General features: G+C 38.6%; 1 protein-coding gene across 7 annotated transcripts in view; it reads left to right on the top strand.

Moving 5' to 3' along the window:
- The window catches only part of USP3 (ubiquitin specific peptidase 3), an 85,338-nt gene that overhangs the window by 16,266 nt on the left and 55,293 nt on the right, over positions 1–13,779 (top strand). The window contains exons 2-4 of one of the 7 annotated variants that reach the window (XM_021940637.2): positions 8,214–8,366; positions 11,798–11,858; positions 12,977–13,092. The exons of 1 other annotated variant lie outside the window; for it this stretch is intronic. Coding sequence is in view for 3 of the 6 variants with exons in the window: in XM_021940634.2 (XP_021796326.1) it covers positions 8,342–8,366; positions 11,798–11,858 (86 nt within the window). In the remaining 3 variants the exon portion in view is untranslated. Of the gene's footprint in view, positions 1–7,823; positions 7,894–7,933; positions 8,367–11,797; positions 11,859–12,976; positions 13,093–13,779 lie in introns of those variants that run through there. 5 more of the 7 variants (XM_003901039.5, XM_021940636.2, XM_021940634.2 and 2 more) reach the window with 5 other exon arrangements.

The raw sequence follows: 13,779 nt of genomic DNA, 5'->3' as shown, positions 1-13,779 counted from the left end.
GAACTCCTGACCTCAAGTGATCTGCTCACCTTGGCCTCCCAAAGTGCTAGGATTACAGGTGTGAGCCACCGTGCCCGGCCCCAGTTTAGATTTTTAAAATCTCATCCTTACTGATTTTATTTTGCTTTTTGAGTATATAAAACATTATCATGGTTCCAAAAGTTAAAACTATACAAAAAGCTGTACTAAACAGTGTCACTACTAATGCCTGCCACTCATTCCTATCCACCCCCTGTAGATAACCAATTTCATTAATTTCTGATTGATCTTTCCTGTGTTTCTTTTTGTAAAGAAAAGCAGATGGGTGTTTTCTTCCCCCTCCCCACAAAATATAGCAAACTAAATACATTCTTTTGGACTTCTTTTTTTTCATTTGGCTGTATATCCTGGATGTCACTCCATGTTTGTAGGAATTTTCCTTATTCTCTTTTTTAAAACAGCTTCTAGTACTTCATTTGCGGATGTGCCACAGTGAATTCAACCCATCTCCTGTGTGTGGGCATTTAGGTTGTTTCCAATATTTGTAGTTACAAATAATGCAGCAGTTAATACCCTTGTACAAAGATATTTTTGTATTATCAGGTATCTTCAGGGAAGAACATACAAAAAAATTAACTTTTTAATTGTGTGAGCAGTAACATGTAAGATAATACTTCAAGCTATTTGTCTGCCTACTCCAAACTTCCCTTCCACTGCGGTCTTACAAATGTATCCAAGGCTGTTGAAGTGAAATACTTATCTATCGTAATTATTTTTCTGTTGGGAAACCTTGAAATTAGAGAGCTGAAAGTAGCCGTGGGGACGTTTTTCGTCAAGTAGTAGCTGATCATAGACCCTGGGTCAGAGTTCGTTTTAAGCAGTTAACTGTTCCTTGTACACACTCACCAGTGCTCTTCTGCCACCTCAGCTCAGACCAGCTGTTTCGGATATTTCTCGCTTACATTTAATTTAATTCACAATAGGTTCCTTCATGCTGAACTGTTGACTGGTCACTCCCTGGAGTTATAGAATGGCAGTAGGACAAGACAGTTCTACATGGGATAGAAATAAGGATTTCAGCATCTGTTTTTTCTAATAGGCCTCAGAGGATTGATGGTTATGAACTGTAGATCGTCAGAGGAATGGCATCTTGGATTCCCAGATGATGCTGCTGGTCCCCTTCGGTGATTTGTTTGTTTGAGACAGGATCTTGTTTTGTTGCCCAGACTGGAGTGCAGTGGCACTATCTCAGCTCACAGCAACCCTTACTTTCCATGCTCAAGTTATTTTCCCGTTGTAGAGACGAGGTCTCACTATGTTGCCCAGGCCGATCTAGAACTCCTGGTCTCAAGCAGTCCTCCTGCCTTGGCCTCCAAAGTGTTGGGATTACAGGCATGAGCCACTGTGCCCAGCCCTCTCAGTGATTAATGACGTCTAGTCTTTTGTTCCAGCTAGTGAACATTGGAGTAGACGAGAGATGTCCTCCTGCATTGCTAGATAACCATGTAAAAGGTTGGCTAGCATAGCTTCCCATCAGAGGGGCCACAGATGGATTACATATGTGTTGAAATAAATGATCCCCTCAGCCTAGAGGTGGCTGTGCTCCCAGACAAATCATTTCTGGCTGTGAGAAGCCTCTTCAGTTAATGTGCATATGTCATACAGATATTATTTTCTGTGTGTGCCCTGACATGGGAAAGGTTGGGAAGGTAGGCTAGAGCACAGTCCCAAAATTAGCTTCTAAGAACCAAAGATATTGCTCCTTAAATAGAACCAGGTAATAGAGTGAAGAGGAATTGAATTATTTAGGGTAGAGGTTAAAACCTACTTGTCCATAAAAATAAGCTGATAACCATATATTTAATCTGGTGTGATATGAAATTCTTACTCGCCTCTTTGCTAAAACAAAAGTTAGAAATTAAAATATATTTCTAAGTGACTTGGCTTGTAACCCCATTTTATTGGATATTGGAATATGAAACAGTTCACATTAATGAACTTAGCATCTTTGTTCGTTTGAATTTTGACATTTTATTCATTGCTATACTGATAATGTACTGGCAGTGAACTAAATGAAGTAGATACCCAGGGTATATTTTGGTTGATTAGATTAGTGAACCAGGATTTAATGTCTCTTCCGAATACTTCTGAGTTTGATGTATTCTGATAAAGTTTTGACACTTGAGTTGCTTCTGTACTTAAATGCCATTCTGTTATCTAAACCTTATCTCTTAAAATATGCTTCTCAAATGCATTTTTCCTGAAGTATTTTACACTGGATACATAAAATTCAATGATTCTGACATTTAAGGTGGTTATAACAGTTACATCAATTTTGAAATAAGCTTATTAAAATTGAGTATTTGATGTTTTGAATACAATTTAATTTTAGGTCTGGTATAGGAGGAGTTTGAGGGAGTGGAACTGACATTCACTGAGTGCTTTGCATTGATTAGGCCCTGTGCTGTGTGCACTTTATGTAGTTTGTCTCGTGAAATCCTTACCATAGCCATGTGAGGTAGAAGGTGGGATTTGACCCATTTTACAGAGAGGACGCAGGCTCTCAAACGAACTTAGCTTAAGGTCATAGACTAAAATGGTAGAGCTACAACTTTAAGACAGTTGGTTCTGAAGCCCGTGCTTGGTTCATTATGTCACATGACCTGTATCGTATTTGTTTTGAGTCTACGGAGGAACAAATTCCTACAAAGGCAACTCATTCTGTTTGGTACATTTTTGTGTAAAAGAGGGAAGGAATTCTTCTGGAAGGGTTCAAGGGCAGGTGATAAAGGAATTTGCCTGGTTCAACCAAAACAATGTGGAGCAGAGTTTCCTGGTCACTGTGCCCCTTCCTTTTTAGGTCAGTTGTGGAACAATTTGCTAGGAATTTTGTGAGAAAATTGTGAGTGGTTCCAGCTACAAAGGCCTGGGATCAGGCATTGCTGGGCATAATGGGGATCAAGTCATGCGGGCTGAGGAATATGTCAGAACTCTTGTAGTAAAGAGAAATATAAACAGAATTAGTAATGTTCTCAGCTCTTATAATTGTTTAGAAGCATTTTTTCAAGTTCAACCTTCAGTAAAACCTGGGGTTTCCTAGAATGCTCATTAAGTAACATAATCCAAAGAAGCAAAAGGAATGAAAGATAAGGCTTTGTGCCTTTTAATGAAGAGAAAAGGGATTTCTGCCACTGTTTATGGCACTTTCTTAAGGATCTTTACCTAGAGTTTTGGATTTCTTTGGAAATAGTGCCTCTGACAATTTGAAGATTTTAAACTTGTTACTGAGTTATTGTTAGGAATGATGTTTGTGCTTGAGAATTAGGTTGTCCTGAGGTAGAGGTGGCACACCTAGATTTGAGTTATTAAAATATTGATGTGATACAGACAGATTTAGTCCGAAGGACAATTACAGCTTAGTTGAAGATAAATAGCAAGTCTTTACTGTCACTACTTCTGTTGTAGAGAGAATAGTATAGTCATTGGATAGCTTTGAATCCTACTGGACAAAACCTTTTGAAGTTTCTTTTCCATCCTCACTTTTCCTAAACAACAGATCAGTCATTCCAGTGAGTTGTTTGGTGGTTGTGGATGGTGCTGCGTCACTGATACTGCTCCCTCTGTAAGTGGTGGTCTGGTTATGTGTTGCTGCATAACAAATAGCCATACATCCTAGAAACCTAAAGCAACCATTTTATTTTGCTTATAATTTTGTGGGCCAAGAATTCAGGAAGAACTTGGCTGGGATTGCATCAGGTGGAGAACATGGGCTCACAGAGTTAACAGACTCTGTGCGTTGAGAAGACACTTTGGAAGAGGATGTTCCAGAGTCTTCTTAACTCACCTGTCTGGTACCTCTATGCTCTGTGGTGTCTCTCTGTCCCCCAGTGGTGTCATAATCTCCCCAGTCTCCCTGCACATGGTTTGGTCTTCTCTTAGCATGTTGGTCTCTGGGTAGACTCCTTACATGGCGACTGACTTTCCCAAGAGCAAGCATTTCAAGAGCAAGAGGGAGCTGTGCATTTCATAAGGCCCGGAGTTGCAGGTTGACATAGAACCACTTCTGCCATAATCAGTGTGTCGGGGCAGTCACAGAGCCTGCCCAGATTCACAGAATGAGGACATAAACCTGTCTCTCCATGGGAAGAATGTCAAAGAATTTGTGGCCATCTTTAATCTACCATTAGCCATTAAGCAAAAAGGAGAGGATTGTTATGACAAATGCTGAACTGACTTTACCAGCAAATGTAAGTCTGCTTATCTAATGATTCAGAAGAGACTGGTTGTCAGAAATAAGACAGGGATAGAGGCAAAAGAGGAAAGTGGGAAAATTTTTTGTGGGAAAGTAGAAAGGCAACCAAGATAAGCTTTGCTTCATAATTTTATCTTTCCTGCCTTGGACCTGAAGTCTTGGTACTGTGATCTTGGCCTTGAGTCCCAGGCTGCCACTTCTGACCACTTTGGATTTGGTGGTCATGCCTTGTCTCCTCCCCAGTATTGGGACCTCTGGTTGGCTTCCTGAGCTCTGCATTGGTCACCGCTTTGGCCCTGAGTACCTCCCGTTGCCCTTTATGAGAACTCTCCTGTTGCCCTGTTCCCTGGGAACCCTAACCATCCCCTCTCAGAATGAGCAGCATTGTCGGGGCTGGGGAGACATCAGACACTGATTTTGGCTGCACTCGGACTGCCTGGGCACCTTGGCAGTTGCTTCGTGTAGCTTGATTCCTTCTTTTCTGGATTACATTACGGCTCAGTTCTTGCTCTCTTTTTGTGACTTCACCAACTCCTCCCCCTAATAATTTCAAGGGATTCAAGTTATAGATAGAAGAGACTTCTCAACTTTTAGCCTAGAATAGGCTTGTGAACATGCAGTTCAGAGAGGATTTACAGTGTACAGAAGATTTTGTCTTGCTCTTAAGTATCTAAAAGTGTTTCATTTGGAAGGTAAGTTAGGTCTGTCTGGAATACATTTTTACTTACATGTACTGGAATATTTATAGAATTTTTATGATGATGCTGGCCTATCCTCCAGTTTTAAGAGGAATAACACTTTTACTATTGATACTTTCACGGTGTGTTTGTGTGTTTTAATAACTGCTGCAAAATTTCAAAATTTTTGTTGATTGTAGTTTTATAGATCCATAGAGTTATAATCTTGGATTTTGATTTAACTTTCCACTCACTCTTGAAAATTCAGAATAAGTTCATTTTATTAGGACAACTTTATAATACCAGTATATTTAAATTAAAAACACTTTAAATTTAATTATTATTATAAAAGAAATGATGCTGTTTGAAAAACTTTAAACAGTATAGTGGCTCCTATCCCCATCTCATTCCTTTTACATAACTGATAACAGCTATTTCCAGTCTTTAAAAAATTTATATGCAGGTATGTAATACATACATAGACTCAGAAACACATAGCATGTTATCTTTTTAAAACAAAAGTTTTAGTCTCCTGGACGACTGCTTTGTAACAGTCAGTTCGTTGAAACACTCTATGAGTTTAATTTCCAGCCCTATCACTTAGTAATTTAGCAAATTACATTACTTCTCTGTGCCTCAGTTTCCTCATCTGTAAAACAGGCCAAATAATGGTCTGTACCTCATTGGATTGTAGAGGAATAAATAGCACCTGTTTATAGCAGACAGGATGTACTATACAAATGTTAACTAAATGAAAATGAACCTGCTTAAAAAACATACCCTAGATGTTTCCTTATGGGTTGCTAATATTTTTAGAGTGTTGCACTTTAAAAATTGTGTAGGGGGGTGGTTTCTGAGTTTCACTGTTGTAGCAGCATGTTTGTCTGTAATGATCCTGAACGGTAATTCCACGCACTTCCCACGCCCTTGTTGCAGTGAGTTGCTATTACTGATGGGCAATGTGGTAGGAATGTGTTTGTGTCTCAGGGATGATGGCAGGCAAGAAAAACTTGAAAACCATTGGTTTAGGAAATTATACTACATTAGCAGTTAATATTTTTGTTAAGCCTTTTAAGAGACTTAGGTAGAAAGTAGAGTTGGAAGAATTTTATTTATGGAGGAGGATGATATGATTGTTTCATCTAACTTTTGCCAATCCTTACGTTCTTTAAATTATTTTATTTTGAGACAGGGTCTTGCTTTGTCACCCAGACTGGAGTGCAGTGGTGTGATCTCAGCTCACTGGAGCCTTGATTTCCTGGGCTCACGGGATTCTCCCGCCTCAGCCTCTGGAGTAGCTGAGACCACAGGTGTGCACCACCATGCCCGCCTAATCTTTTTTTTTTTTAGTAGATATGGGGTTTCCCTGTGTTGCCCAGGCTGGTCTCGAACTCCTGGGCTCAAGCAGTCCTCTCACCTTGACCTCCCAAAGTGCTGTGATTACAGGTGTGAGCCACTGTGCCCAGCAGGTTCTTTGAATAATTTTGTAATTTAGAGGGAACATGATCATCAACTACTCTTCATTTTACACTAAGGAAATAGACCCAGAATGGTAGTGATGTTCTCTCTTCTGTAGCTAGTAATGGTAGAGCCAGTACTAGAATCCCAGTCATCTGATCCTCCTCTTCTTTCTGAATTCTCGAGAAGATAAAGAGCCTTCTCTCCCAATTGAAACAGCTGGTGAATAATGGATGCACTATATATGGCTTACCTGTCCGTGCTATGTGCTTAAACTATTCTGTGTAGAGACGGTGATGAAGTTGTGTCATAAGCAGTCATGTATGACCTTTTGTCCAAAAATTTAGAATTCCAGACTTGTTGGTAGGCCTCAATATCAAATATCCTCTATTATGAGATTCTCTATATGCATACTAAGAGGATGTTGAAGATCAGTGGCTATGTAAAAATAACATATTCAGTGTGGATGTGCTTTTGTTCTAAGAACTCCTTTTCTTGTGAACACAACCTGAAAAGATTCATGTGTAACTAGGCCTCTATAGGCACAGAACTCCCCGGTTTCTGCTCCGGTCTCTCTTCATAAAGGGCCATCCTGCCCTTCCGTTTGGAAGTATAGCATGGACTAAACCACTTTTGGCCTCTAGGTCACTTAGATGCCTTTGTGCACCTTCAGTTATCTGGTTTTCAGGAGAGTTAAATGTTTAGGTGGTTTTAGGAAGAAGACTTGAGTCTGAGGCATGTTTTAGAGGCTGGGGCTCTTCCCACCCTCCCCATGGCCGAGCATATGTGATAGCTCCTACCTTCTGGAGAATGGCTCTAGCTCAGGAGAGGATAGAGCTTCTTCATCTCCTCCATACAAAGGGGCCCTCCTGCCAACTTGAAGAACTTGAGGCTGAGGTGAGAACAGGGATAGAAGAAGATTCTGAAGCTGTAGCTGAAAAGGAGGCAGTGAAAGGAGCCTAGTTAGTGCCAGCCTCTGGGCCAAGAGGTGAGACACTGCGGTCAGGGTTGGAAGAATCCAAGCAAACCGAAGAAATTTGCTGGAGGACAGGGTATCTTGGTTTGAGGAAATTTTACAATCTGAGTAAAAGATGAGTTTCATTTATGAGACTCCCAATCACGCTGCTGTGGCCAAGTGTAACAGTGTGAGAGGTAAATTGCATGGCTTCCTTTTCCCTGACATCACCTTGAAGTGTAATTGGGTGTATTAAAGAGCCCTTATAAATTCCCAGATTTCACTTTTTGAGCCTTCACAAGTGTCTGTCCTTATCACCCTTTCTCTCAAGTACTAGCATTTAAGATTAAAAAAATAAACACTTTGGTTTAATATTTTTGTGTTTTGCTGAATAGATACTATATTCAGAGCCTAAAATATTTTTATTACTGTGTGGTTTTATTGCGTGGGGATATGTATAAGTATGTGTGTGTATATGAGTATTTCAGCTATATTATGTTTCATTTAGGGCTTTACAGACGACCCTGGAAACCTTTAATACTGTTTCCATGGGAGATGTGTTTATCCTGCAGGTAAACTTTTGAATCTCATCTATCTGTAAATTGAAACTACCTTTTATAATAAGATAGTCCCCCTAAAGGTGATTAAAATAAATGGTTTTAAGATTATCTGTAGTATTGTTTGATTTGTACAATTACCTGTTCTATTCTTAACAATAATTGAGAGTTTAATTGAAAGCAATGTTTTTCATTCTATTTTATATTTGCCCTGGGTACATTAAAGGTTCTTGATTTGGATGAAGTGTGTATAAACAGAGTGAATATTCCCCAAAGCAATGCCATCTATTGGCTTCAGAATCCCTCATAATACCCTATCCTCTGTATCTTTCTAGCCTTCAAATGTTTATCTGGTGTGACTGTATTATGCCCTCAGAGAGTACTGTATGTTGCCCAGGCTGTCCTCGAACTCTAGGCTCAAGTGATTCTTCTGCCTCAGCCTCCCAAGTAGCTGGGACTACAGATGCAATCACCACCACACTTGGCAGGTAGTAAAGTGGGTTTTTTTGTTTTGTTTTGTTTTTGAGATATATTAAAAGGCACAGTCCACAATAACTTGTTTCCAGTGATTTTGGAAGTCAATACTTTATTCCCTTTTACTTTCTCTCCTTAAGTATCTGTCTGTCTAATTGACACACAGTTCACATAACATAAAATTAACCATCTTAAAGTGAACAATTCAGTGGCATTTAGTATATCCACAATTGTTTTTACAACTACCATCTCTGTCTAGTTCCGAAACATTTTCACAACCCCAGAATGAACTCTATACCAATTTAACAGTTACTTCCCATTCTCTTGACCTCCTCAGTCTTAGAGTTTTTTGGTTTTTTAAAATGTGTAATTGAATTGAGAAATTAAAAAAAAAAATAAAGCCTTGTGAGAGAGTTGATATTATAAGACTAGCTTTATAATACCCTGTTATAAATGCAGTAACATGAAGAAATGTGTTCATGCACATTAAGTGGGGAAAAGGAGATCATCAAATTGTGTGTACTATGTGTAGGTTTACAATCCTAGAGTGAGGAAAAAAGGAACACTTGGTAGGAAACATACGCAAAACAAAGTCACGGGGATTCTGCTCTAGATTTCTTTTTCCTTGTACAAAGGAGGGACAAAATCCTCCATAATTAAAAAAATATCTCTGGGTAGTTAAAAACTTGGGCCTAGGCCAGGTGCAGAGGCTCATACCTATAATCTGGGCACTTTGGGAGGCTGAGGCATGGAGGATTGCTTGAGCTAAGGGATTCAAAACCAGTCTAGGCAACATAGTGAGACCCCGTCTCTACCAAAAAAGAAAAACAGAAAATTAGCCAGGCGTGGTGGCAGATCCCTGCTACTCCGGAGGCTGAGGTGGGAGGATCAGTTGAGCCTGGGAGGCAGAGGTTGTAGTGACCTGTGATCATGCCACTGCACTCCAGCCTCTGCAACAGAGTGAGACCCTTTCTCAAAACAAAACAAAAACGCAACCTTGTAATGTAATTATTTCAGGATAATATTAACCTATAGGAGTTTTTTTCTCCTAGATTTGAGTTACAGTCGTCCTTCCTTCCTTCCCTCCCTCCCTCCCTCCCTGCTCCCTTCTTTCCTTCCTTCCATCCTTTTTTTTTTTTTTTTTTTTGAGGCATGGTTTGCTCTTTCACCCAAACTAGAGTGCAGTAGTGCAATCATGGCTCATTGCAGCCTCACCTTCCTGGGCTCAATTGATCCTCCCATGTGGCTGAGACTGCAGGCACGCGCCACCACACCGGCTAATTTTTGTATTTTTCATAGAGATGGGGTTTCACCATTTTACCAAAGCTGGTCTCGAACTCCTGGACTCAAGCAATCTGCCTGCCTCAGCCTCCCTAAGTGTTGGGACTACAGGCATGTACCAGTGCACCTGGCCCCAAAGTTCTTAATATTTACTAAGCTTTGCTGGAGAAACAAAATATTAATGTTCATAATATCTCAGTCCTCCAAATCATACCTTAAACCATGAATAGCTGTTCAAGTGAGCTGTTTCCTAGTTTACTTTTTATTTTGTAAAATACATTTTATTGGGCTTTCTCTTCAAACTGTAAAAACATCATATTCTCATTGCTGTAAGGCAAACACCATGGGGGGAGTACAAATAAAAAGCCAGCAGTCTCCCTCACAGTAGTCTTCCCAAGTACTTGCCTAACAGAGTTGTTTTAGCAGTTTGGTAGGTATTCTTCCACACCTTTCTGTCATGTGGTTTACATGCACATGTAACAAAATTAGACCCAGTTGAGTAAAAAATGCCTTCGGTGCCTTCAAGGATGGCCCTGATAGTGAATATAAATATATGAATGCACTAAGAAAAGGGAAGGCGTTTGGCAAGTAGAAGGGGATTTCACCACTCAAAGCTTTCATGTTCAAAACTAAAGTTCTGCGCTGGCCAAACTGTGGAGTCCCTCAGGCAGTAATCACTGTGCTCTTCTATTCTCACCTCCTGTCCCGTCCTCTCATACAAATATGGGATGAACATAGTCAAAGGTTTATTTAACTCATTAATGAGGGCACCAGTAGTAAGATGGTAAAGCTGGCTCCACGGGTATTTGGGAACTGAATGTGTATAGACAGTGAAGATAAAAGCGTTGAAATAAAATTGCTAGGTTAGATACAAAATCGGTTAATATCCTACAGGGTAGTATAACTATAACCTTTGGAGTCTGCTGGACAGAAATTATTTAAAAACTACATTACCTATAACTTCGTGGAATTTGGGTCCTAGTCAAGTAAACAGGTCAGTGGTACTATAATTAACTACCTTTGGGAGGAGCTTTTAAACAGTGTTTCAGTATACATTGAAGGGGCTTATAGTTCTCCATTCACCTTATTTCCAGTTTTGGTTCATTTTTTTTTTTTTTAACAGTGAGAAAGGTCTGTTGTGATACAGAATTGGGCAAGAGAAATGTAGGTAGAGACCAGATCTTGGAAGAGATGTGTATCCTAAACTAAGAAATTTAAACTTTCTCTTCCACAAATATTTATTGAGCGTCTACAACGTGCTAGGTGGTTACTGTGATCCCGTGTAGTTGTGCTGCAGTGCTCCTCCCGTGCCTCTAGGAGGCTGACTAGTGGTTCCCAAGGGGTTGTATTAGGAAGTCGCCTGGGAAGCTACTTTGCACAAAATATTCTTTGTACTTCTTTCCCCACCCCAATGTAGATATACTTGAGTAGAACATAGGTGTTTTCAAAAAGCTTTCCAGGTGATTTTGCTATCCCTCCCTTTTGAATATCATTGTTACTTACATAGGACTTATTAAAAAATGAATGAGTAAACAGCAAGCAAAATTTTAATCAATATTTCGTTTCCATACCTTCTTGCCTTCCCCACCGCTATAATACATCAGCTAACATAATTAATGCCTTGATTATACCATCAGCAAGAATTATGTGCAGTTGTCATATATTTTATGCAACTAAGAATTACTTTAGGAAAACTAGGCTTAGTTTCCTGATTATAACCTTACATTGTGCCTCTTAGTAAATAAACCGAAAGAGTTGTCATTTATAGTGGTATATGACCTACATGGCAGAGACATGTGATTAAATGACTAGACTTAAAAAATTGTTTTTTAATAGGAAAATAGACTGTCGTTGACTGGTCAGAGACTGTGGCAAAAGGGAATTAAGTAATAAAGGAGACAAGTGTATATGTGTTTAACGTGGTTAAGCTATTTGAGTTGAGTCAGCAATTAAAATGAGCCGCTGTTGTGGACATGCATTTAAATTCTTTTCAGTATAACTTAATTAGGCAGCCATTTTGTGTAAATGCATTCAAAAAGCACGGATTTGCAACTTCAGCATTCCTATATAGCCATGGAATTTATAACTTAATCACAGGAAAATGGGGAGAAATTGGGAAGTAACATGATACAATTGGTATATTGTGTATTTTTCTTTTTATTAGTGTGCCGGTCCAACAAAAGCCCTTGGGTCTGTTTGACTTGTTCAAGTGTCCACTGTGGAAGGTAGGTGAAATACTTATTACTTCACTGCCCTATTTGTTTTTTAAAACTTGTCTTTAAGCTTTATGTCAGAGTTTTATTGATTTGGGTTTAGTACCATTGTTAATCATAATGCATAATTCTCTGTAGGGCTTCCTTCTCCAGTTGAATCCCTTTGTTCTGTGATACAACCGGGGAAAACATCTGGGAGAGAAAATATTGATTTTCTCATTGATACTCAGAAGAATTATTGATATTGATACTCAGAAGAATTAGTTTGATGACCAAGACAATTTGTTAGTAATATTTGAGTGGAAAGATGAGCTAAGGGAATTCTTGAAGTACAAGTTTACCTAATGGTTGTTTTTTAAATCTTCTATTAGGGTAAAATTTAAGCACACACAAACAGAGATGGTATAATTGAACCCCCTGTTCCGTTCACCCAGCAATTATCAACACGGGGCAATCTTTTTTCACCTATTACCTTCCCCATCCCCACCTCTACTGACTTTTGAATCAAATCCCAGGTATGATATCATTCTTCTGGGAAAGAAAAAAAAACTTAAAATATTTACAGATAAAGGAATTCCTTTTGAAAATGATCTCATTGTGAAGTTCATTATTAATTCCTAAGATATGTCAAATGTTTCATTGTTCCATTAAAACACTACTTTCTATGGACAACATCTTCTGCCTCACCCCACCCCAGTTTAAACCTGAGCATTTCTTCCCAGTTCTTGGCCTCAAAATAATATTATTTAAATAGTAACTCTTCTAGCACAAACTCAAGTAAATATTGTCTATGGTTTTTCGCCTGGTAGCAGCACATTTATTTCCACTGCTCTTCTAGCTTAGAAAATCTACTTTGAATTTACTATAGAAGTTAATAGCTTAGCAGTAAGGAAATGAGAAATCATACTGAGTTACATAGGCTGAAATATATATTGTATTTATCTGGACTATTTCCCCATTGTTATTTTTAAATCCTCATTGCATGAAGAGAGCATCTTTGTTTGTTCGGTGAAGTTTTGATTTTTCACATTTTGAGTCCTGGAATTATTTTTTCCATGTGCACTTAAGGGTACCTTTGGAATGTTAACTGCATTTCTTAATTGTGGCTGTTGTGGTTTTGAAATCTCTAGGATTTGGGGAACCTGAAAATACTTTGTACAGATAACTTTTTTTAAAAAAAGAAGAAAAGTAGAAGCACTTAAATTCTGCACTTGAAGAGACAGATTCCTCTCCTAGATTTTGAGAGGTGAGAATTATAATGCAATAAAATTTATGTAGTTCTGTTCTCCAGAAGTCTCATAGTGCTCTACAACCTAAATCTTGATGGTCGCGTGCCAATCAAAAGACCTGACAAACTCAAAAATTAGAGATTAATGTTCCTAAACAACAAACTAAAATAGGTTTTGGAAAAATAAATGGAAATATTTCTAGACTCTGCAGTTGGACTGTTGCCAATTGCAAGCAAGCTTAAATTTAGAAATTTGACATAGTTTTGGAGAAATGTGATGAAGTAGATTAAACAGAAAATTCAGAGTAGCCTGAATTTGGATCTCCATTTTACATAGCTGATTGGTTAATATTCTTTTATCATGCAATCCCAGGTGTTCATTGCCAAATTTATTGATTTTTTGGTAATTTTAGACCACTTGTCTTTAGGGAAATCATAAAGTGAATATTCTTCCCATTAGAAAACATAGTTTATCAATAGCATACATGGGTTATAAATTCTGCTGGTCTTCATGACCCCATCCCATTTAAGTTATTTTTCAAATTTTTGTGATTGTTATTGGAAATTTGTGACGTATGTAGTGAAATTTTTCCTCTTGTGCTGTAGACCAAAATGTCTAGTTAAAATTCAAAACTAGATGAGGGAAATATTTAATTTCCTGTTAGCTAGTTTATACAAAACTGTTAACCTCTTTGACTAATGTAT

The sequence above is a fragment of the Papio anubis genome, chromosome 7 (assembly GCF_008728515.1).
Source record: "Papio anubis isolate 15944 chromosome 7, Panubis1.0, whole genome shotgun sequence".
Classification (NCBI taxonomy): domain Eukaryota; kingdom Metazoa; phylum Chordata; class Mammalia; order Primates; family Cercopithecidae; genus Papio; species Papio anubis.
The sequence above is the reverse complement of the archived record's forward strand: the minus strand, read 5'-3'. Positions and strand labels throughout refer to the sequence as shown.